Source organism: Larimichthys crocea, chromosome XXIV (assembly GCF_000972845.2).
Source record: "Larimichthys crocea isolate SSNF chromosome XXIV, L_crocea_2.0, whole genome shotgun sequence".
Classification (NCBI taxonomy): domain Eukaryota; kingdom Metazoa; phylum Chordata; class Actinopteri; family Sciaenidae; genus Larimichthys; species Larimichthys crocea.
Genome location: NC_040034.1, coordinates 13,747,285 through 13,770,654, shown reverse-complemented (window position 1 = coordinate 13,770,654; position 23,370 = coordinate 13,747,285). Strand labels below are relative to the sequence as shown.

Below are 23,370 nucleotides of genomic sequence, written 5' to 3'. Positions count from 1 at the left end.
AAATCATATTTCCACTCTGGTATTTATTATGAAAAAGTAAAAAAAAAAAAAATAATAGTATTGATTTGCTTGTCAAACATATGATGACACATTTATATTAATAATTGTTCTAACTATAGTGTCATTTAAGCACAAGTGCTAATTTCCTTTAAGATTCAGAGTGCTGTACGCGGGGAGGGTGACAGGATTTTAACTAGCATGCTTTGAGCAGATGATAAGTGAGGAGGGGAAAGAGCAAGTGCTTCAGAGAGGGCGAGAGGGAGTGAGAGAGCATATGTGCAGGAGGGTGGGAGGGTTAGAGGGAGAGAGAGGGGGAGAGAGAGAGGGAGAGGACAAGCGGCGGATGGGTGCTGTGAAATCCGTTAACAGGGGAGCTCTGTGCATTTGTTAGACGTCTTGGCTGGTTGCCCAACTTGGCTCATTGTAATCGAGGCATGATCATCGACTCCAGGCAGCCCTCTCTGCTGCCTCGGCTGCCTCACGCCTGGACCCAGCCCAGCTCTCACCGCTGACATGGAAAGACCCGTGAGTGCCTTGTCTCTATCCTTCCCCTCTCTCTTCTCATCCCACACACTCTCTCTCTCTATCTCTCTTTCTCTCTCTGCTATTAGGTCTCCCCCCCCTCCTCTTCCTCTTTTGCTCTGTCGCAGATATAGCTGTGGCTACATGCAGCGTTTCAGCTGTGTTTCTGGTTCTTTCTCTCCCCCTGTTGTAGCTTCTGTAGGTGGCAGGAACGCTGGGTAGGGAGGAAGCCTTGGCAGCTTTCTCTCTCTGCAGGGCCCCCCTCCTCCCCTCCTCTGCCTGCCTGGCTGTCCGGGCATGGGTGCCGTCCGCTGGCAGACCCACAACGTCTCTGTGTGTTTTGTGTTTGTGTGCACATTTGCTTTGCTGCTGCTGCACAATATCAGAACTGGCCGAGCCAAAATCCAAAGGGGTACTGTCCCCCCACTTTGGTTTGTGGAGGCCGGTGTTCACTTCAGTCTCCGCCATTGGCCTTGCTGAGATTCGGAGTCGACAGTCCCTTCCCTTGCGCCTATTCTTGGTGGTATGTCCTCACGGTCTGTTGTGTTTGGATACCCTGACAACTAGAAGCTCTGAGGTAGCCTCTTTCCAGCCTGCTGCCTCTCTGAGTGAGTTACAACTTTTCTCATGCTCACTGTCTTTGCAACTTTGACACAACTGCCTGTTATTGTACAAAAAGTCTGTGCTGACACCTCTCCTCTCAGGTCGCAGCTCTCTTATAATAAGATTTGAGGCTGGTTGTCGACGTGAAACTCTTCGACATTGTCTCAGTGGCAGCCAGGCATAACAGCGGCGATGATGGAAAAAAGCATGAAAGAATTCCTCGCAGTCTCAATGTGATGGTCTTTGTGCGCTTGCTAGCCATGAGTCATGGTTGTTTGGTAGCAATATCACATTTAAGCAGCCTTGACTCTCTTGTCGTCACAGGGGTAACAGTGGAAGATGATTGACTCACTTTGGCACTTCTACTTCCTCTCTCTCTCTGTCAAGCAGGTTTGACCCCCTCCGAATAATTTACACAAAGCGTGGAGAATGGGATACTTCAAAATGAATTTCTCACAGATTTGACGGCGTTGTTGTCACCTCTCCTCGGCTGTGAATAACAACAGATGATGCCAGCATTGATTCAAAATGGGAAACGCTTCAGCCGACTGAGCTGAAAGCTCCTTTTTTTATTTTTTGACAATCGGAGTACTGTTGTTTGTGTGCTGAATGAAGTCTTTGGGATGATATGAAGAGAGATGCATCCCCCAAGTGCTGCCTCATGATATCAAACAAGAGACTTATAAAAGAAACAGCAGCAAACCTAGAACTCCCATCTCTTGAAAGTTTTGCCACATATTTTACCTTCTGTTAGGAATTATTTCTTTTAAAACAAACTCAAGTGACTAGTTTGTTGAGAGTAAAAATGTTTCTCTCCTAGTTGCCTGGAGCACAAGTCTTTAAAACAATAGGTTTTATATAAGGCATGAGCTGCCTTGTGACTAGTCCTCGTGCAGACATCTTATATACACTGGTGAATCGATTAAAAGAATGGTTCCTTTAGGGAAACATGCTTATACGCACTCTTGCCAACAGTTAGATGAGAAAGTCGATACCACTCATGCCTGTTTGTTAAATATGAGGGTACAGCCAGCATTGACTTAGCTTAGCACAATGACTGGAAACAAAGGGAAACAGTTAGCCTTGGCCTGTCCAAAAGTAACAAAATCCAATTTCTAGCACATTTTGTTCTGTATCTGTCCCAAAAAAAACAAGCTTTGGTTTCATTTGTGGTTGACTATTTCTGCTGCCTGGCGACTCAAGGAAGTTATGTCTGTATGCTAATCTAATCTAAGATTCCTTTTTATCAACAGATATAAGAGTGATGCCAATCTCATCTTACTCTTGGCAAGAAAACGAATAAGCGTGCTCCCGTCTTACTGTTCCTTTAAAACACTCTATACACTTCAGTGGTTTTATTGCAGCTTCATTTTTCATGGCATCTCTGACATGCCGTGCACCTGACCCGAACCCCTAGTGATCTTTAAAGAAGGTGGCATACCCTCTCCTAACCCCCGAACTGCAGAGAGATCTTCTAGGATATGTGCTCTTTAGCTTGCTAAATGGAACCACAGTAAGAAAGACTTCACAGACCAGACCAGAGAGGGAACATTAAGTTATTGCAGGCTAAAGGAAATGAGATCCATGCTTAATTTCTCCTCATATATTATCCTAATTTAGTATTCCTTTCAACTCTTTCTCCTCCTCTTAGTTAAAGATTTCTTGAAAGGAAGTGTTAACACACACCTTGTTCTCAGAATGAGGCCTCTTGTCGTGTGAGGGGGCATGCCCTGCTGACCGCATTGGGACATTTCGGATAGCCTGCATATGCATTCTCCCTGTGTAACTGAGCTACGTAATGAATGCCCCATCTGTGGTGGGTGTCGGTGTGTTAGTGTTGTGTGTTATTGCAGTACAAGCAGTGGCATGGACACACATAGAGACTTTGTGGTGAGAAAAAAAAAAGATTATGGAAGTATCAAATAATTCTCCATGTGTGCCCAGATATTCTTTATCTCAGAAAGAAATGTCCGTACAGTCTGTAACTGTCTGTACACAGTCCATGTCACAGATGTCAGTAGTTCAATTAAAAGCCGCACATAAATCAGTATATTGTTGACGAAAAGTTCCCGTGCAACTACAATATTTACCATTTTATTAAATAACAATCCTGTTCTGGTATCTGTACCCTAGACTCAAGTATCACACTAGTATCAAAAAATATCTAATGCCCAAGCTAGGGTTAGGATTAGGTTCAAAATGTAAAGCTGCAACAAGTTGAGGCACCAGAGAAACATTGTGCACTGTAGTAGATGCAGTTTCGAAATGTGAAGGTCCTTTTTATTGTATCAACCATCTGATGTGTCTCTTCCCAGACCCCCAGTGACATAATGCCCAAGAGGGATCATGAGAGGGACCTGGAGCTGGACAAGAAGATCGAGGGTCTCCGCAGGAAGAATGAAGCACTCATGAAGAGGTACAAGGTAAGGACAAGTGCTCGCAGATGGAAAAGCTTGGCCTTCACAAGGTTTAGAAGTCTCGAGTTTGTTTCTTTTCTGTGAAACCTTGCAGCTCTTTCAGGCTTCCTGATTAGTTTGTTGTCTCCGTTGAGTTGCATTTAGGAGGTGGAGGAGGACAGGAAAAGGGCAGAAGAGGAAGGAATGGCACTGCAGAGCCGAAAGGGCAAAGCCGATGATCTTACCATCACGATCAGCAAGTCGACCAGTGTGAGTTTTTTAAAATGAGGTGATGAGCTTAAGAACAGATAAAACTAGACTTACCAATGCCTCAAAACACTGTTATTGTTAATGGCAGCACATTGTTACAGTTTGTTTCTGAGGAAAAGATGCCACAAACTGAATATTTTATAAGATGTTCTTCTCTTTGGTTAGCAGGATAATCGTGTGGTGGTGACGAAGCTATTTAGCGGCGGTTCACCAGCCGGTAAAGGACAGGTGGAGGCCGGGCCTGACAGGGGGGAAGAAGGCCCTCCGCAGGGTGCTGGCCGAGGCCACAGGAAGCAGCTTATGGTCACCATGGCTGGTAAAAAGGTAAATACACTGCAGCACCAATTGAAGTGGCACAGAAAAGGAGAGCGCCTGTAGCTTCTCTGTAACAAATTAAGGAATAACACAAACGCAATTCCTCATTTTAATCAAAAAGTACATTTAGCTGAAAGCAGTGTAATAAAAAATTCAGCTAGTTTTGGGTAGAAAACAAGTATGATTACTTCATAAAGAAGGTACTTATGAAACTTATGAATGATGGATATGCAGTGTAGCTTTTATTCCATGAGCTGATGCACGTACAAAAGTCTGCCGTCTTAAGAGTTTAAAGCATTTAATCACTGTACAGCAAGGATAGGTCCAACAAGATTGTCAATTATTATGAATATTATACAACATGAACTGAACATACCTGTATCTACATATATAGAAGCTTTGGTGGCACTACGAGAAAATCTCAGAGCTTTTACAGTTGAGATTGCTGCATGTGTGTCTGCTGCTCAGCAGGTGGTTCAACTTAATATTTAATCATTTGAGGCTTCTAGTTTTTAATTTAGATGTAACACAGTGCACTCTTTCACACTTGACTCGGGCCAATATTCATAAAAAACGTTAGATGTTAGTGAGTCAATGATGAGTCAGTGCTGAAACTTGAATGAATGAAATGAATCTACTGTATATATTTGTGTTGTTGTTAATAAATTAGGCTAAATATGTCTGTTTCCTGCTCAACCAAGTTGTCAACTACAAGTGAGCCAGAGCTCTGCTTTGAGCTAACATGCTGACATGCTCACAATAAAGATACTAAAATACTGCTGTTTTAACATTTAGTGTCTAATAACGCTCAACACAAGATACAGCTGAGGCTGATGGCTTTAGTTGATTAGGTACTAAAGTACTGGAAATTTTGAAATATCATCTTGCTGGTTTTGCTACAGGAGAAGTCTGGAGATTATTAGGATGCATTCTCCATTCTCAACCATGGATATCTGTACCACATTTCATGGCAATGCGACCAATAGCTGTTGACATATTCGATTTTGCTGGGCTGAAGTGCAGTGGGCCGACTAACAGACTGACATAGCTACCAAAGAGACAAACTAAGCTAAAGCTAAAAATGTGCAGCTGTGTGAAGCTCAATACGTCTTGATCAGTCAGAAAGCTGCTGGATAAAAGCAGTCCTCTGCTGCCCATGAATAGTCTGTACAAAGGCCAGCAGGTGTTAAAATGTTGTGCTGCAAATTAATTTCTCAAGTTAATTACTCTTATGCACACAGTTTTGACATAATAAGGACAGGCACTCATATGACAGTGCACATTGCTGCAGCCTTGATACACTAATATGAATAACTGTCTCTCCAGGGTAAGAGGGTGGTGAGTGAGAGGCCAGAGAAGAAGCTGGTCCCTGTGGAAATCAAGAGCCCTACAGATGACGGACCGGGGAAGCGCATGGAGTCAGCGGGGCGGGGGAAGCAGCCGCCTCATGTGACCAAGAGAGATGCAGCAGCACAGGTCTGAATCAGACACTCCAGTGATCATACACTTCAGCATGCACCGCCCCCCCCCACACACACACACACACCAGTCTGCTCCCACTCCCACACCCCCTTTTGTTCATTCTCCCTTGCTGCACCGGCGTGTTTTACATAGATGTCAGACATGTCGGCTGGACACACCCATCCAGTGATGGAGCACAATGGTTTGTGGACAGGAGGTGGACCGTGGCTGTGAGTGACTGGTGTGGGATTAACGGAGGGAGCGCTGCTAATAGAGCTGTAGGGGTTCTTCTAATAGCCTTCTTTTTTTGTGTAACCCCACTTAGGTCTGGTGGTTAGTTATTTATTTTTCTCTCTCTGAGGAGCTTTTGTTGTATTTTTAGCCAAAAAAAAATTACCCAACCTCTGGGTGTAGGTGTCTTTGAGCGAGTGGAACAAACTGTAAGGTTGACAGAGTCCCAAAGGACCATGAAAGATAGATAGATGCTAACAACAAAAGGCCTTGTGTATCAACTGTAAGAGATCAGAGATACTATATTAAACATTAATACTGTCCTCCCATGTTTAACGCAGATAGGCAGACACACATGTGCACATGCAGTACCCCCGGCTGGGCTGTGAAATGCCACACTGTCACTGACCTTACCCCCCCCTCACCCGGGTATGCAGAAACTCTGAAACAGCTGCTCGGCCTCAGTCTAAAGCCTGACAGACACACAAGCTGCTCAATCAATAAGCTGATGCACAGACAGCTGATCCTCACCACTGTAAACCCAGACACAGTCTGATCACAGGAAGAGTCTGTGGACACAAAACCAGCCTCAATGTGTGTATATAAATATACATACATATACACATACGTCTGCCTCTGACTGGCTCATACATTGAGTGCCCGTCTGAGTTAATGTCCACTAAATCTATGGGCTCAACATGCTGTTCTCTTGTCTTTATTCCTGGCCCGCCTCGTCTGTCCCCCCTTTTTATTTATCATGTAGACTGAATCAGCACTTGAACAGTAGCCAGCGCTCCAGTGCACCAGTCATCTGTAAATCCCAGGGACCTTGTTTCCATGTGGTCGCTGTTTACATAACCAGTATCATTTAACTCATTTATGACAGAGGGGAAAACGCTGCGAAAAGAGTGTTGATGTGAGGTGAAAGTGCCACGGATCTATCTGGCGAGTGTTAGAAAAATATTTCTATGGAAAAGATCCATGCTGTATGGTTGTTACCCTGCCTCTGAAATATTTTTCGAATGAGTGCGAGTGTGTGTCAGAAAACCCTGGAAATAAATAATGACTCTGTGAGAGGGGTGTGGTTATTTGGCAGTGTCCCAGGCAGATTGTAATGCCTGGAAGTAGCTCACGACTAGACTGTCAGTTCAGCCTCACAAGCTGAGACAGGAGAAAGGAAATGTAAAGTGACGGAGAGGAGAGAGGGGAAAAAAGAGAGGAGATACTCCTGGCAGTACACCATCTGTTTCCAGCATCCATTTCTCCTCCTCTGGAACCTTAAGTGGTCTGCTCTCCTCTGGCACGATTGTTTCCCCATTCCCACCACCCTGAAAGGACCGATTTGATCTAATTAACATTCGACTGCCTTCTCACTATGAAAAGGCTCATTATGCTGCCAAAGAGACAGACCTGGCGAGGTGCCAAGATAGGGTCAGAGAGAGAGACAGAGAGAGAGAGAAGAAGGAAAGAGTGAGAAAAGAAACTAGGTAGTCAGGGGTCTTTTGTGTTTGTGCAGAAGCCAGACTGCACTCGGAAAGTGTGTGTTATTGTGTGTGTAGATGCACTAGACCACTCTGCACAGCGTTTATTGTCTGTCCCCTCTGTGTCGGCTATTTTGTGCTCTAAGTGTTGCTCTTGATGGCAACATGACTCATCCACTGTTCACCAGAGTCAGAAATACACTAAAATTAACACAAGGCTCTATCTGCTGTAGCATTTCCCCGAGCCACTGAAGTTCAACCACCTGCAGACTGCACTGAATCTGATGACCTCATCGTGGAGTGGTTTAAAAAAAACAAAATCACTCGATTCCACTTGGGGGCAGTGTAGGCCTCTTAATCTTAATGTCTGCACCCTCACTTGATTTGCTTTTATACTGTTTATGACAGCACTAATGGGACTCTTTACAACCATGTTTAATTGGAGGCCAACAACTGGATGTGTCACCCTTATTGTTATTATTCTCATCTTCCTTTTTATCTCTCGTCTCTGACAGGATGAAGTTAAACAAGGGCAGAAGAACGCCGAGGAGCATCACAGGCTTTCAGAGCAATGCCAGGTACCACAACCACACACCTACACATCATATTAACATGCAGGATTTGAGGATAAGCCGAGGGGGTTTTTATCTCCAGCTCACAGTGATCACATGATTCACTGGAATGAAATATGAGGTTTCCATATGACAGTGTCATTATGTACGCAGAGAAATGCAAATATGCACTCTACCCTCTTCACAAACACTCACCGTGCAGACAGACACAACACGTTGCCATGCACCCCCTCCACCCCGCCTCTCCTTTTTTCTAGTTTGTCCCCATCTGCCTCCCGCTGGCTCACGTGTTAACGTCGCTGGAATAGCTCAGAGCTGTCTCACAGATCAGGCGTGCGATAAACAGGCTTACAGGAGAGGCACGGAGGACTGACTTCAAAGACATGACAAGTGATGCTGTTCATGCTCTGCAGTCTGAGGTCTCAAGGAAATACCATGCTGTTTTTTTTTTTATTTTTATGAATGTGTTTCGTGTGCTGGGGGAAAGTCAGACAGCTCTTGATTTTGTTAGATGTTTTGGTTAACAAATATACTGGAAACCAGTGCAGCATTGGAGCAGAAGAAACACTTCAGCAGTGCAAAACAAAAAGAGCATGATCCCTTTTTATTGACCATTTATCAATCTTTAATCTATCTAGATCAACTCAGCTCAAGTCCTGCTCTCTCACTCAGCGCTGGCTGGACTCATCCACCCCACCTGCCTTGGCCTCTGACAACCTCCCTGCGAGGCCTTATGTAGGCGACATATTGAAAAGTGCTAATTAGTGGGGCGGCAGGGGTGGCAGAAGAACACGGCCTGTTGGAACATGCGATCAGCGCCCTCCCTTGCGGCCCTTGACATCCTCTGAGAGGCCAGAGGAGAGGGAGGGGAGAGGAGATGAAAAACACAGGATGAGCACAGATGCCATGTTCTCCCATAACTGTACACAGGAAGGCAACATGTTTACTTGGCTGTGATTGGTTCACACCTGAGAGAAAAATCATCACCTATCATGGTTACTTCTTGGCACTGGACTGTTTTTCTCTCTGTCTGTGTGGCAGCATGTAAGAAGAAATCACTCACAATTCTCATTTTTCCTCTAGACGGCAACGCCGTCTCTAAAAAAAACGAGCGCTGATGAACACTTTCTCTCGGAGATTGCTGGTCTTTTATGTGATTCCCCCTTTTGGAGTGAAGCAGTGTTTGTGGTCCTGGTGCTTTGTAACAAGAGCACACAGCCTCCGTCCCCTTTGATGTGTTAAAGAGCCTGCATCAGTTTAGTATTACAGTAACAAGCAATGCTTCCGGCTCTCATCACAGTAATCAATAAACAGGTTGAGAGGGGAATAGAGGAAGCGGACATAATTGCATTTATTGTACAACGCATTTTTTCCTGGAATATTATCTCAAAGGATTTGATTGTGTCGCCTTACAGTCATCATGGTAGACAGACAAGAAGTAACTGGTGTTTACAGTTATGTAGAAAATCAGAAATGTCCTTGTTTGTGCCCTGTTGTTCTTGTTCATGACCACCAATGCTTTTGTTGAGCCTGTTCCCTTCACTGCTCTGACTGGTGTGTAGCGTGATCCTTCACATGTATTATAATGTGACACTCTGAGGTAATCCAGTCACGTTTTCAGTTGCCAGCACTTCATTACTGATGAGTGGATGGTACCACGATATAAATCCATATTAAAAAGGTTACTTGTCATGCTCTGCTTTGTGTCTGTTAAGGAGCCCGAAAGCCCACAGGCCAGCACAGACCTAAACATCCCCACATCGAAAGAGGAGCAGGAGGAGTATCTACGGTGGAAGAAAGAGCGTGAGCAGATAGACAGGGAGAGAGTGGCACGCCACAAAAACGCCAAAGGCCAGTGGAGACGGGCGTGGGACATGGACAAAACTGAGAACATGTAAGACGTCTTGGCACGTCATTCATTATTTTCCTCTTACATTACAGGCCGTAGTGCTAACAATTCCCAAAGGTTGATTTTTGAAAGTCATTTTGGGAAATATGCTCTTTCACTTTCTCTTTGAGACATGTTGCAACCCCGTCACCCTCTCCTTTCTAGAGAGAAACACACATAAAAACACACAGTGTCTCTCTAGAGCCAGTTTTTTTTTAATGTGTACAAAAATGTAATGTAAAAATCCTCATTTGTGTTTTTTTCTCAGGCACTAATGTACATTTGTACTACTTTCGACTATATTTCTCAAAACGATGCAATCATAATACGCATAGTAACTTTAATCCCCTGAATAGCTAACTGTTATTTTAATCATCAAAATGTTGCTTCTTTCCTCTTTCTATTGAAGTTTGAGAAAAGCTTCATTCACTGTTAGTGCAGATGTGGATAGGTAGTAAGTAGTCTGTTTGTTTCTAGTCAAATTATTTAGTGAAAGAATCCATTAGATTAGGTATCTGGACTGCATGTCCTGCAGCACGTCCACAAGACTAAATCTCAGTTATAAATAATTACATAAGAATTTCATCTTTGTATGAACAGTTACATTGTCACACTTTCAGGACTCTGTTTGATCACAGCTTCCCCCATTCATTTTAAGTGTTTGTTAGATTTCAGACAAACCAGGCTCTCGTACAGAGAGTGTCCAAGCTGCAGAGTAAATTAATGTGCTGTTTAAGGGAGCATCAAAATGTAAAGAGACAAGGGAGGAGTGGATATTTTTAGCTTGGGATAAGCGATGGAATGCCTTGCCTTATTTGGTGAGGCTTAAACAAGGCCCTGGAGTAAGAATAGAAGAGGAAATGTGTTTCTGATTCAACAATTTAGATGGTCTCAATTGATGTGATACACACCAGGGTTAATGGAGTGAAACCTTTCACTGATTCTGCAAAATCTCAAAGTTAAAATGTGGCCTGTTGTGTCACCTGGTGAAAAAAATGATTGAAAAGAATGATTTTTGGAGACATGACTAAAACACTGCTTGTGTTTCTGTCTAATCTGAAGCTCCACTTTTAGGTTTTCAGACAAATCCCTCCCTGACAGAGACTGGGGACCTTCCAGCAGAGGTGAGAGATTCACAAAACATGAGGAATAACATTTTACACATCAAAATATGATGATGTCATGATGTGTTGCAGTGTTATTTTGGTAATTTCTCTTTATTATTTAACCAATTTCTTTAAATTCCAGGTGGACGTAATGCTAGAAGAGGAAAATCCGGGGCAGGTGCTGATTCAAGAGGTATCCTACACGGAAATGTTATTTATTTATGAGTTTAGTCCTTAAAATCAAAATATAGTGAACTGAAAATCTGAGAACACTTTTGTGAATTTATGTTATTTCTGAAGTCTCAAGTGAAGCACCATACTCAGAGTATCTTGTTGCTATAATTTGATATTTTCCTCGTTGAAACAAGATGTTGTAGGATATAATTCTCGTGGGGGTTCACTAAACTGGGTAAACTGGTGGGATATCAGCCAGCACGAAAATGGCAGATAACATCGAGGGTGGCTTGAAACTGAAAGACATTTAAGCCCACACATTGAGGAAACAGAAATGCTGCTGTGACAGCTGTTTGTATACAATGTCATTATTATAAATGTTCAGTATTCTTCTGTTCCAGGTCATGAGAAACGAGGCAAAGACAAGGGAGCTAAAAACGTGCAAGTGATGAGCAGTAAGGCAAAAGGCATAGATCGTCTCACTGGGAGAGCCAGGAGGTTAGTAACAACATAATTTACATTAGTGCCACACACACGCGCGCACACACAACAGCCTGATGTTAAAGTTGATTCAACCACACGGATGTTTTTAACCACAGCCTCAATTAGATGTTAGAGTTAGGAGGAAAACACACCATGACTAATAATGAAAGACGTAAACTGAATGTGGGAATTTACGTTGTTTTCCTGCACTGTGCCCTAATGTACGAATTCCCCCAGATATCATGAGAAGTCACAGCAGCTGACTAAATGCCAGAAGCCATCATCCACTTCTCAGTACATTCAATTTCTCTCCCCCAGCTTTCTTCTGTTGTGAAACAAGCCACTATGTTAAGTGGTGTTGAGGCTTTCAGGGTGTGTTACACAAGCATTGCTCATAATCTTAGCAAGCCACAGACCTAGACGTGAGGCATTATAGCCTTGCAGTGTGACAGTGTAACGTGCCAGATTTTTTCTCTGTGTGTCTGTGATGGAAATATGTACAGGTCAGGCGGACGGTGCATTCAGGTGTGTCCAGACATGTTGCTGCTATCATGCTGTCACAGCTGGTAAACTGAGCTACATTCAGCTCTGTATAGCTGATCATTTACCTTCTCTTACTTGACAATGCAGCGTTAAAGGAATGGTTTGATATTTATGGAAATGTGCTTATGATCGTACATATGAAGCTAGAACCAGGTCTGGCTCAACCCAGAGGTTACATTATATCTTGTTTATTTAACACATATAGAAAGCCAAGTGTAAAAATTACAAACCATGTTTCTTTGCACATGTGTGGGACTTAAAATGAGATATAACATTGTTACCTCAGTACAGCCAGACTAGCTGTTCTCCCTGTTTCCCATCTTTATGCTAAGATAAGCTATCTACAGACTCTCTCTTTAGCATTGCCATAGAGTTTACTGTAAATTGCATATTCTTGTGGACAACAGAATGACAGATTTACAACCTGCTATCTAGATTGTTACAGAATAGCTTCTGATAAAACTCACTTTATGTTTTAGATGGCAGGCAAATGAAGAGGGAGATAACCTCCAGGTGAGATATCAAACCTTTGTGAGTGTAAAGATGAATTGGTTCATAACTAAAGAAACAAAAACACCCGATTTGTTGACCTCGTTTCATCCTCTAGACGTCTGACACAACATTAGAGGAATTTTTGGAGGAGCTCGACGCCCTGACGGAAGGTGACGTAGAAGATCAAAAAGACCAGGACTCCAAACTGAAGCTGTCACCCAGCCCAGATTCACTGAATACATCTGAGGAAGTGAGTGGGTGCGCAGCTCCTGTGTCAGCTGCTACCCTGAGAGAGGACTCCTCTACTCAGGTGAAGGCAGAGGCCTCGTCGCCTCGGGGTTTGGAGAAGAAAGTACGCTTCTCAGAGGAACTCGTCCAGGGAGGTCATACACAACAAACCACAGGCTCTCGGGACTCTGTCAGCTCAGAATCAAGAAGTCTGAGCTCCTTAAAAGCTTCTTCACCTAAAAAAAAACAACACGAAGTGCAGGGGCCACAGCTCTCTCTCGAAAGTGCCAAGCAGGATGATGATAGTCCTCAGGATCAGGGAGGTGGTCCGTCTTCTCTTCCTGTTGCCCAGCAGCAGACACCTGAAACTGAATGTACTAAAAAAGACAGCACCCTCCCCACAGCTCCCAGCTCCCCATCCCCTGAAAAAGCCTGTGCCTCTCTACAGGAGAGCTCTGTCCAGCCTGTAGAGCTTGCCAAGTGCAACATCAGCAACACAAACACAGGTGAGCAGTAGTTTCAACGACCCTGACTTATTTTCTGACGTTACATTTGGATGATATATTCTAACTAAGCTCCTTTTTTTTTCTTTCAAAGAGGAACTAATAGACTCTGGTCTGTCTGTCCTGAGCCTGGAGTCAGGAGAAACACACCCAACACACTCCACCAGCAGTGACAAGGTCATTGTGAGAGACGGGAGGAGGGGTGGGCGAATCGATAGATGTGTAAATGGACTGATGGAGGGAAGTGCAAATGGATGATGAGTTAAATGGATGAAGAGAGAGGGAGACAGGCAGTATATCTGAGCTACCGCTGCGTAATATCCAATTTCGGTTTATTCACCACCCATGAGGCCTGCTGGTGTACAGGAGAAATAGTCTCATGAGAGAATGCCTTTCCCTCTCATCCACCACCTCCAAACAGCTTCATGATATTTAGCCACCTTCTTAAATCATTCATGTAGAATTATGGAAAATAAGTCAGCTGTAACTAAAACTGTTGTGTATTTTTCTTCTCTTTTTTGCAGGCAAGAGAGCATGGGAAGATTGTTTGATTGACATTTTCGGGATGTAAATACTGAAGCCAAATCACAGCATCATAGAGCCTTGCCTCCTTGAATTTGGATCCATCATTTTGCTTCAGGTAGCTCATTCGAGATACCCTGTTTATGGCTTACGCACAAAACCATGGTTTAATTTTGCTGTGGCGTGTCCCACCTGTGGAAGTTTTCACATATATAAAAAAAAAATTGACATAGGAACGGTGAACGTTTTGCTCAAAACCTGCTCAAATTTTTTTACATCCAAGCACTTTATGAGTATAAAAGCTTGTGTACTGACACATTACTCAGTATGTTGGTATGCTGCTTGAGTGCAATATCATTGAATGTTTACATTTGTATGAAAATTTCAAGGTACATATCAGGAGGAATTGAGGTAGCCCTTGAAAATAAACTTCAGCCACAGTCAAATTATCTAGTGCCTGATTCTGCCTTAGAGGTATTTTCAATAAACAAAAGAAAGCCGGTGTTGTATGATGATAGAGTAACGACAGACCTACAGTAGAGTCTGTATTTCTACACTCGAAACTGTGTGAGACAATATTTGTTAACTGCTTCCAGCATCAGTCGATGACCTTTGACGAATCATTGACGAATTATTAAAGGGCACATTTGAGACTTATCGTCTTATTGACCACTGACTAGGATATTTATAAGATTTAACAAAGAAATCAAGTTGGATTATGAGACTAAAAGTCTGGATGTCTCAGCCTTAGACAGATTTAGACTCTTTTCTTTTTTTTTTAAATCTCCAGTCCTCCATCTTTATGAAAGAACAGATCTAAATTGTTGGAGTGCCTCTTTAATGTTAAGCTAAACAGCAAAATCCACATTACTGGCATCAACATATATGTCATATAATATATGACTGTTTTAAAATGTAGAACTAAAATCTCAAATTTGCCCTTTAACACATTGTCATTTTGTTGGCACAGATTTACAGCTGAATCCTAATTATTTGTTCTTCCTTAGATTCTTATTATGTTTCTGAAAAACCTAATATGACATTGTAACAATGGACGGCAGAGACATGAAATTAAAACTCAAAAACTAATTTGGGAACTAATGCATGAATTTCTTTCAGTTTGCTCATGCTGCTTTTAAACAACCAGTTTGTAAGTGAGTTCCCTACAAAACAGTCTCTAATCATTTGGCCCCTGTGGGACCGACAGACTTGAAATATTGGAAATAAATCATCCAGGTCCGGAAGTCCACAGTCAAATCACTGGGATGCAGCTGTAATTCCCATTTGTTCTCTTTTATAATCATGAAAGACAACTAATATTTTTGAAAAGCTTCATCAGTTAGCCAGTTGTTGTGCCTTGCATATTGGCTTCTTCAAATACTGAAGGTGTACCTTTATGTTATGCTTTGTATCATAACACACAGTAGTGTTAAATATACTGTACTAGCAGTGCCACATCAGTATTGATTTTATTTATTTGCCTCTCCATTTTGACAACCGAATGTTAGCTAGAATGTTTTTTGCAAATCTAAAACTGTGTTTATTTATTTTCAGTATTTTATTTTTGGTATCAAATGGCAACTATAAGAAGAAGCCTTACAAGATCTCTGTCCTCAAATGAAGTTTTTTTGGCTTTTGACAATAGTAAACAGTTATGTAACCTTAAGTAGAGAACATAGTGGACATGCTCAGAGCTGCTTTCAGCTTCAGTTGTGGTTACATAAAATACAAATCATCAGGAATCTAGTAGAAGCACACTGGGAAAACAAACCAAGAAGCAACTCACAAGGTTTTGGGCCAGTCCAGCCATCAAGAAAGAAAATGTGTAGGGGCCTTATTCTATATTATATATGGGATCTGAATGGATGGTAAAGGAAACTTCTGGTCATACAGATTACCTCTGAAATATTTAAAATTCCTGTGGGATTCAATTTAGCAAAATGAAATTTAGGACCTACAACCATAGAGCAGTTCTACATTTGTCCTTTAACACATGTAGTTATTAGACATCTGCATTGTTGGCTCACATTCAAGAGGTGGTTGTGATTGTCTTGTTGCACCGGAGTGTCCACTGCTGTCCTCTATGTTTTCACATACACTCATAAGGAAGGATTTGTGAGTGCCTGTGTGTGCGGATGTGATCCCAGCTTTTTACTGCTCGGAGTGCTCATGCTAATTTAAATCTGTGTGCAACATAGCTTAATTTACTGTAGAACAATTTGGAAGGAGGCATACAGAATGTCAATAAAGTTTTTCTGTATCAAACTCTTTTGTTGCACTGTCATCCTCTTACTCCCCCGCCCTCTCACTGACTGATGCACCTGCGATCACCACCACCACATGCATGAATATCGAGCCTCTGGAGAGTTTTTATGTCCGTAGAAAAAGGGGAAAAAAAAGGTCACTGCAGTGAGTCTCAGGGAGAAACAGGTGCAGATGTGACAGAAATGTTGAGCACGTTGTGACATCAACAATCCGTATAGTTAGACCTCAGTCGACTGAGCCTGCCTTCATGTTTTCATGCTGCATTTGATTAATTTCAGATGAGCTCTCTGCAGGGCTGTCACATTGGAAACGGCTCCCTGTCAGCCCCATAGGTGGGACCTCCCATAGGCGCTACTATTTTAATTATCTCCTCCCAAGGCTATCTCCATAGCAGCCTTCTGCGACTGAGACTCTTGGGCTTGTGACCTGAAATACAGCAGCCTCACTCTCCTTGAAAATGAACTTTAATGTTTTCTTTTCTTTACTTTTTAACACACGCAAGCCTGAAGCTTTTTTAAATTCCCTCTAATGGTATTATAAAACACAGTCCATAGCACTTATGGCTCACTTTGGTGCTAAACTAGCGAATAGTTTGAAGGGTCTGACGCAATAGTACACTACAGTGGGGGTGTTGATATTATGGAAATAAGACCTGTAGGCTGTGTTAAAGGGATTGAAGTGCAGTGTAGGATTATGTCAGCTGCACTCTGCGGCAGAGACAAGCTTCTTGAGGAAAAAAACTTCTGGTTAGAGCAGCATTAAAGAAGGTGCTGCTGAGACATGACAAAATCATGTTGTGTGTGCAACATGCTCTAAAACAATGTCACGGAATGAGGCTACAGCTAAGCCTAATGGATTAATGTTAACTTCCGACTGGAGATGATCATTATTTGGGATTTGGACAAAAAGCACTCCCGAAACAAGTGCAATGAGAGAAGGATTAAAAGATGTCCTATAAATGAAGCTGCAGCCAGCTACCTGTTAGCTTAGCTTAGCATAAAGACTAGACTGGCTCCATCTAAAATGTCAAAATTCAGCCACCAGGGGCCAGTCGGTAGTGTAGTGGGTTAAGCGGCCGCCCCGTGTGTGGAGGCCACAGTCCTCGCTGCAGCTGGCCCCGGTTCGAATCCCGCATCGGACGGCTTTACTTCGTGTCACTCCCCCTCTCTCTGCTCCCTGTCTATCTTCAGCTGTCCTATCATTAAAGGCATAAAAAGAAAAAATAATTTTTTTTAAATTCAGCCACCAGCACGTCTAAAGCCTACTTACATCTATATTCAATTTATTTGTCTCATTTGACATTACTCAAACCCCCAATATGAGCAACAGCTGGATAACATCCTAGCTTTTAAACCAAGGCTTAAAGCATATTCAGTGCTACAGTACAACCTCACGGTGACGGCATGAATTCAAGAGGTCAGTCACTGCATCTGGCCAAGAAACAGTCTGGCACATAACCCCCTGTAAAAACCACAAACTGTCCACAGGTTATGACAAAGCCACGTTAGCTGGTTTGCGTTCCCAGTCCAGTTGACAGATATGACAGTGACATCAATGTTATCATCTAACTTTAGCTAAAATCTAAATTAAACATGGCGCCATCTATGAGCCATGCTTTTGAGGTAACAGTCGGAGGCTTTCGAGGTGTTTCATTACAGTTGATGGATGTAGGTTAAGCGGAAGCGAGGTCTGGCCTGGCCCTGCGACCCTGACAGAACCTCACACAGGCAGGCTGGCAGTCCCCACTGAGCGTGTGCGTCATCTTCCCAGCCCCTGTCATGGTTTGGGATATAACAACCACGCCTCAGCAGCTGCCCTGATCAAGGAGAGTGTATGTGCTCCCCCACCTCCTCCTCCTCTATCACCACCCTCCTCTTTCCCCCCAGCCAGAAGGCTGGGCTGACAAGGTGTCCATGTGCTGTCTGACATATTGATCTGAGGTTGTTTCTATTTGCTACCACCTTTTAATAACCCTATTTAAAACCCTGTCTGTTTAAACAACTGTCATTTTTGTGATTGTTGCATCATGGGATGATTTTTGTCTTTTGAAGCATAAAAAGTAATGTGATATTAAATTGGTCAATTGGTATTGGTTGACAATTACCACTAGCTAGTGGCCAGGTTTTACCTTTTGAAGCAAATTTTAATAAGTCTGCACCTGTGTTTATATGTATGTCCATATATTATATGTACATAAATATATACAGTATGTGCATCTTTGTCATCTACATCATAGAAATACATAGTTCTTGTTTCAGCACTGCAAACTAGCAATGATTGAAAAATCACTGGCATATATTTTTCAAAAAGTCTGAAAACATCATTATCATTAAACTCCCTGAAAGATGACAACACAACCTCTACCTTTACGCACAAGCTGTACTGGATTTATTATCGATCACTCCACACTTTCGCCCTTTTAGTAATCGAAAAAGCTATTGTGCACTGCCTTCATATTATTCTCCTGTATTGCAAGACATCGTGTTAATATTTCATAACTTTTGTGATGGTGTCTCACTCAAAGAAAGGCCTTTAATTCCTCCGGCTTTGTTACTGAAAAGGTCTCTTGGTTGTAGTGTGTCACCCTCCCCAAATGATGTCAAATCCGATGAAGGAAACAGTTTCTGAACTTTAAAACTCTCAAACATGTTTATCGTTACTTCATTTGGACGCTTCTCTGTGCAGAATGATGTGCAGAGTTTGACACTAGAAGGCCATTTCCATAGAGGAAATTTGGGTGATTACCATACATCTCAGAATCTCTCATATCTCTCATAAGCGTGATTTTGAAGTATCACAACTGGTTTGGAAGCCAATCAGAGTCCAACATGAAACACACACGGTACATTGCATATTCATAGATTCTTGGAACAGTGTGTTCAGACGCAAATTAGACAATTTTTCAATGTCTTACTTGTCTGGATGGGATCTTTAAGCATGTTTATGCATGCGCTCCTTACATTATCAGCAGTCTGGCAAAGGTGTGTCTTACTGTACGTTGTCTGTCTGATAGATAATGGGTGATTGGCATTAAAGTGAGCAGTACAGCTGCAATTGCCACACAATTTTTTTCTGATTTGATAAATGTATTGTATGTCTGTGTATTTCCTGTTTAAAGAAACCATGTGATCCATTATCTGAGCCACAAAATAAATCCTAAACTGAACTCTAATGTAACATGTGACTGATTTCATGTAAGATAATGTAATCAGCTACCTTGGTGACTTGGTTTCAAGAGCCATAAGGTCAGATGATGTGTCCTGACTCAGACGTAGCTTCCAGCAGTAACTGTCATTAGTGATGAACTCCTTCATCAATAGGTCAGCCATTACTGCTCTCATATATCACAAGAAGCCATAAGAGGCATTGGAAAGAGACCTTTCAAGGCCCTCTTTTATGCAGAGGCCACAGCAGCATTGACAAGTCTGTAATTGTGTTATACACACTCTATATTACATTTTTCCGTCGCATGTTGTTTGTGTTGTGACGATGGGGGATGTTTGTGCATGATGCATGTCTTCCCTGATGAATGGACTTCCTCTTTGGCCCACAAGACACATACCTTGGCTTTGCTTCTAAAAATCTGTCATGTGTATGTCATCACTGTTTACATCACAGCGCACTGGCTGCTCAGCGGAAATCAAGTGGTTTTATTTTCAGCGTGATAGTGAATGATGCTTGTCACCGCCAGCATGGAAACCAAACCTTTCAGGCAAACTCCTTTTTTTTCAGAGAGAGTTGGATCAAAATAGCACCGAGCGGTATTGTGTAATGTGTTCCTCTTTGTTTTGTACGGTGCAACAACAGAGCTCTTAAATCGATACACCTCCCTCACATGCTGCTAAGACAGCTGCACGGGGTTGGTTGGTCTTATTTCCACTTCATAGTTCATCACATGTGACTGTGTAGTTTCTGTGAGAGCTGCAGCGACTGAACTGTGGCAGACGGGGAGATGGACGCTTCTCTTTCTATGAGGAGCAGACAGTCCCTCTGATCACACACTGGACAGTTCACTCAGGTAATTAAAGGACTCCCCCACCCTACACTGAAATTAGATTAAATCTCCACATCACAAGAATGACCGTAAACTGAGTGCTCTTTGTTCTCACACGGTTATTATTATATCTGCTGATACCTCTTTGTATCAACCAATATCCAATAATACCTTACTCCAATTACTTTAAGTTAAATCCATATGACTTTTTTGGAAATAAAATGTAACATGTTAGGAAAAACCTAACATTATATTATCCAGTCTGGCTCTGAATAAATAAAATGTCATAAACATACAGGATAATCAGTGATTGAATCATAGATCTATTATAAAACCATAGAAATGAATCATTTTCTAAGGATGTTTATTTGTACCTTGTGATATAGTTATAGCTATTATACATACTGTACCTTTAATAAAAATCATCTAATTACACTAAAAGTTCATCTAGGCCAAAAAGATGTATGCCTGACATATGTACATAACCAAATACACAATACATTTACATGGTTATATGCACATACCTGAGCATAACTCAATAATGCAGGTTCTTCTACTTGGAATCCAGGTTTGATCCATGACAAGAAAATACAGCCTATATGTTAAAATGCAATAACGCAGTATTGATTTAGACCAGCCGACGTATGGCAGTGATGTTAAGCTTTGTATGCCTGTGAGAAATATTTAGCTCCTGCAAAAACCATAAGCATCTCTGGAGCTTGTGTCCTATTCATTTAGCAAAATCTCTATGCCAATGTCGTCCACACGTACAGGCAGGTTAGTGGCCTCAGAAGCTGTCCGAGGTAAGACAGGTAGACACACATTGATTTAAGGCATACAGATGGCCTAAAACAAAAACAAAAAAAGGAAAAAAAAGCATAGTTGGTGCTGAAGGGGAAACAGTGTTCAGTGAAGAAGCCAGGTCTCCTCTCTTCTTAGCCATGGGGGGGTTTCAGAGCAAGATATCAGATAATATGTGCAGTTCAGCATCCAGAAGAGGCTCTGCAAAATGAGTTTAAAGGAGAAGACCTGTGTGTTATCCGACCTGCGGCTTTGAGTCTATAAAACACTCCATGTTGGGTCACTATGTGTGTAAAGGGGTGTGTGTGGCGGTGGTTATGGTAGTGGTAGCGGTGGTAGTGGTGATGAGGCCCTATCAGTCTCCTCTCAGGCCGCCTCGGCTTGTCGCTGTGGTCGGGGGAACAGAGGCAGCATCTGCAGCCGCCTGGTCGTCGTCCCGTCTGTGCGCATCCCTCTCCTCCTCGTCCTCATTTAGCGCAGCGCCAGACTCCCTGGTGCTCGACGTGATGTAGTGGCTCATTTGGGGTTGAGACGCGTGTTTCTGCCTACCCAAAGTGTCCGATCTCTCCGCGGTTGTGTGACCGTGAGAAGATGCGTAGAGTCCTTCCTCCTGCTGCGAGTGCGCAATTTCTGCTCCGGCACCGCGCGGAGACACGGACACACTTTGGTCTCTGCCATCCCACTGGCTGTGCGGGGTTGTGCCATGCCTGGTCTGGTTGAGAGATTGCAGTCCTGTCTGTGTAGAGTTCCACTCTGAGACATTGTTGCTCGTGGAAATGTTAGTTGAGATGTTTGCGGTGGGGGTGACCTCGTCAAGCACTCCCGGCTTCCCCACAGAAGAGGATGCACTGGTTGGTTTCCAGATCAGGCTGTAGTAAATTGCCAAAATAATGGCTGCTAAAGACACGGACAATACATATGCAAAAACAGTGGCTAATCTCACCCACTTCTTGTTAGTCTTAGCAGCCATCTTAGCCTTTTTGTCCCCTGTATAAGTAGCAGGTTTGCCCCTCTCCATATTGGGCATGAAGTCCCGCTCTCTCATATTGCCCCTATTTTTTCCTCGATGCTCCACCACCCCCTCCGTCTTGAAGCCTTCTTGTTATCCACAATCCAAGAGAAGACAGGAAGCAGAGGGCTGAGGAGAAAGATGCTGGACCACCTCAAACTGTATTTTGTCGCTAAACTGATGTCTTGCAATTCATTTGCTCTCAAAAAGCCCTGCGTCTAATATTCGGTACCCGGTGCAGCATTGCGTTTCATAACGGACATCAAGCATCCACAGGCTGATTGCGCGTTTCAGCATCCGACAGCGGCGGGACAAACGTCCACCATATATGACGTTTCCAGGGAACAGCTGGCTGGGCTGTAGGCTCAAGGCGAATCCGCAGTAAAAGATTTGATTTATTAAAACGATTAAGTGAGATCATACGGTACACAACTGTCTGTCTTATCCAGCAAATGAAGTGGCTGGCTCAGCTAAAAATACAGGAGAGGGGGCGGGCGGTGGCTCTTAAAGAAGCAGCAGCCCGAGAAGAAACCACACACACACACACACACACACACACACACACACACACACACACACACACACACACACAAAAGAAGAGAAAAGAAAAAACCCACACATCACCTCCACATCAGGATGCTTGTGGAGAGAGCAGCGGGGATGAACACTTATCCAAGCTGTAAAGTGTTTACCTTACACTGTGCGCACCCAGGTGCAACATATGCATGCTAGACACGTGCAATGAGCCAACAAAGTGGTAATTAATAAGTATGACTGGAATTTTTTTTTTTTTTGCATTATGTAATGCTTATCCAATCCAATGACAAACTTGTGAGCACAACCAACGCCACACAACTCATAGGCCTATCAGAAATTTGCTTGATTTTGATTCAGTTTTTTCCGACCTCATTTCAGCACAATGGACAGCGTCCGGGATTTGTCACTGCGCATGTCCTCTGGGAAACCGTGGAGGTGAGACAGGTGAAGGTAAACAGGCCACAACATTTGATCAGTGATGTGTTTAAACTCCCTAAACAAGCAAAACATTTACATTTTCAGAGAAACAGAAACAAGTTTCATACATTTTTACCCTTTACGGTATCATGTGAAAATCAACAACAAAAAAACACAAGAATTAGATCTCCATTATAGATATCTGTTATGTGATGTAGATAGTACAACATACTCATAGAGATAATTGTACATTCACATAGATCATTTATGGGTGTATAAAGACAAGATAAAATGAGATAAATGATAAGATACGATAAAATAGACTTTAATGATTCCACCTGAGGATATTCACTTGTCGCAGCACCTTGTATACACAAGGTGAATAAAAACTTACTTTTAAATAAGAAATGCATTAAAAAAACACTTGAAATATGAAAAACAAAATAAAATATAAACGTACATACACCTTTGAAGTATATGGATATGCATGTTGGATCATTTATTTTACAGTCAGTATAATTAACTTCAGTGCTGCATGAAGTCATGCTGGTGTTAAG

At 42.6% G+C, this 23,370-nt stretch overlaps 2 protein-coding genes across 7 annotated transcripts; one reads left to right on the top strand and one right to left on the bottom strand.

Annotated features, from left to right (window-relative positions):
* The first annotated feature begins 264 nt into the window (after positions 1–264).
* ccdc9b (coiled-coil domain containing 9B) lies at positions 265–16,113 on the top strand. 6 transcript variants are annotated; one of them, XM_019275185.2, is made up of 14 exons: positions 267–525; positions 3,441–3,548; positions 3,687–3,791; positions 3,957–4,115; positions 5,433–5,582; positions 7,795–7,857; positions 9,567–9,745; positions 10,802–10,863; positions 10,988–11,038; positions 11,421–11,517; positions 12,525–12,558; positions 12,653–13,271; positions 13,363–13,445; positions 13,793–16,110. In XM_019275185.2, exons 1-14 carry the CDS (start codon positions 514–516, stop codon positions 13,817–13,819), a joined length of 1,749 nt encoding a protein of 582 aa, XP_019130730.2. In that variant the 5' UTR covers positions 267–513; the 3' UTR covers positions 13,820–16,110. The 6 variants fall into 6 exon arrangements, with proteins under 6 accessions (XP_019130728.2, XP_019130730.2, XP_019130727.2 ...); XM_019275183.2 differs by having other exon boundaries at positions 265–525; positions 10,814–10,863; positions 13,363–16,113; XM_019275182.2 differs by having other exon boundaries at positions 3,960–4,115; positions 13,363–16,112.
* A 4,283-nt stretch (positions 16,114–20,396) lies between these two features.
* Positions 20,397–22,333, bottom strand: LOC104924802 (uncharacterized). Its single transcript, XM_010738262.3, has one exon. The coding sequence runs from the start codon at positions 21,893–21,895 to the stop codon at positions 21,206–21,208; it is 690 nt and encodes a 229-aa protein (XP_010736564.2). The 5' UTR covers positions 21,896–22,333; the 3' UTR covers positions 20,397–21,205.
* Between the last annotated feature and the right edge of the window lie 1,037 nt (positions 22,334–23,370).

Coding starts and splice junctions, on each gene's coding strand:
- LOC104924802 (XM_010738262.3), bottom strand. CDS start 21,895: ATGAGAGAGCGGGACTTCATGCCCAATATGGAGAGGGGCAAACCTGCT.
- ccdc9b (XM_019275181.2), top strand. Junction 4,116..5,432: donor TCACCATGGCTGGTAAAAAG/GTAAATACACTG, acceptor CTGTCTCTCCAG/GGTAAGAGGGTGGTGAGTGA. Junction 11,518..12,524: donor CTCACTGGGAGAGCCAGGAG/GTTAGTAACAAC, acceptor TTTATGTTTTAG/ATGGCAGGCAAATGAAGAGG.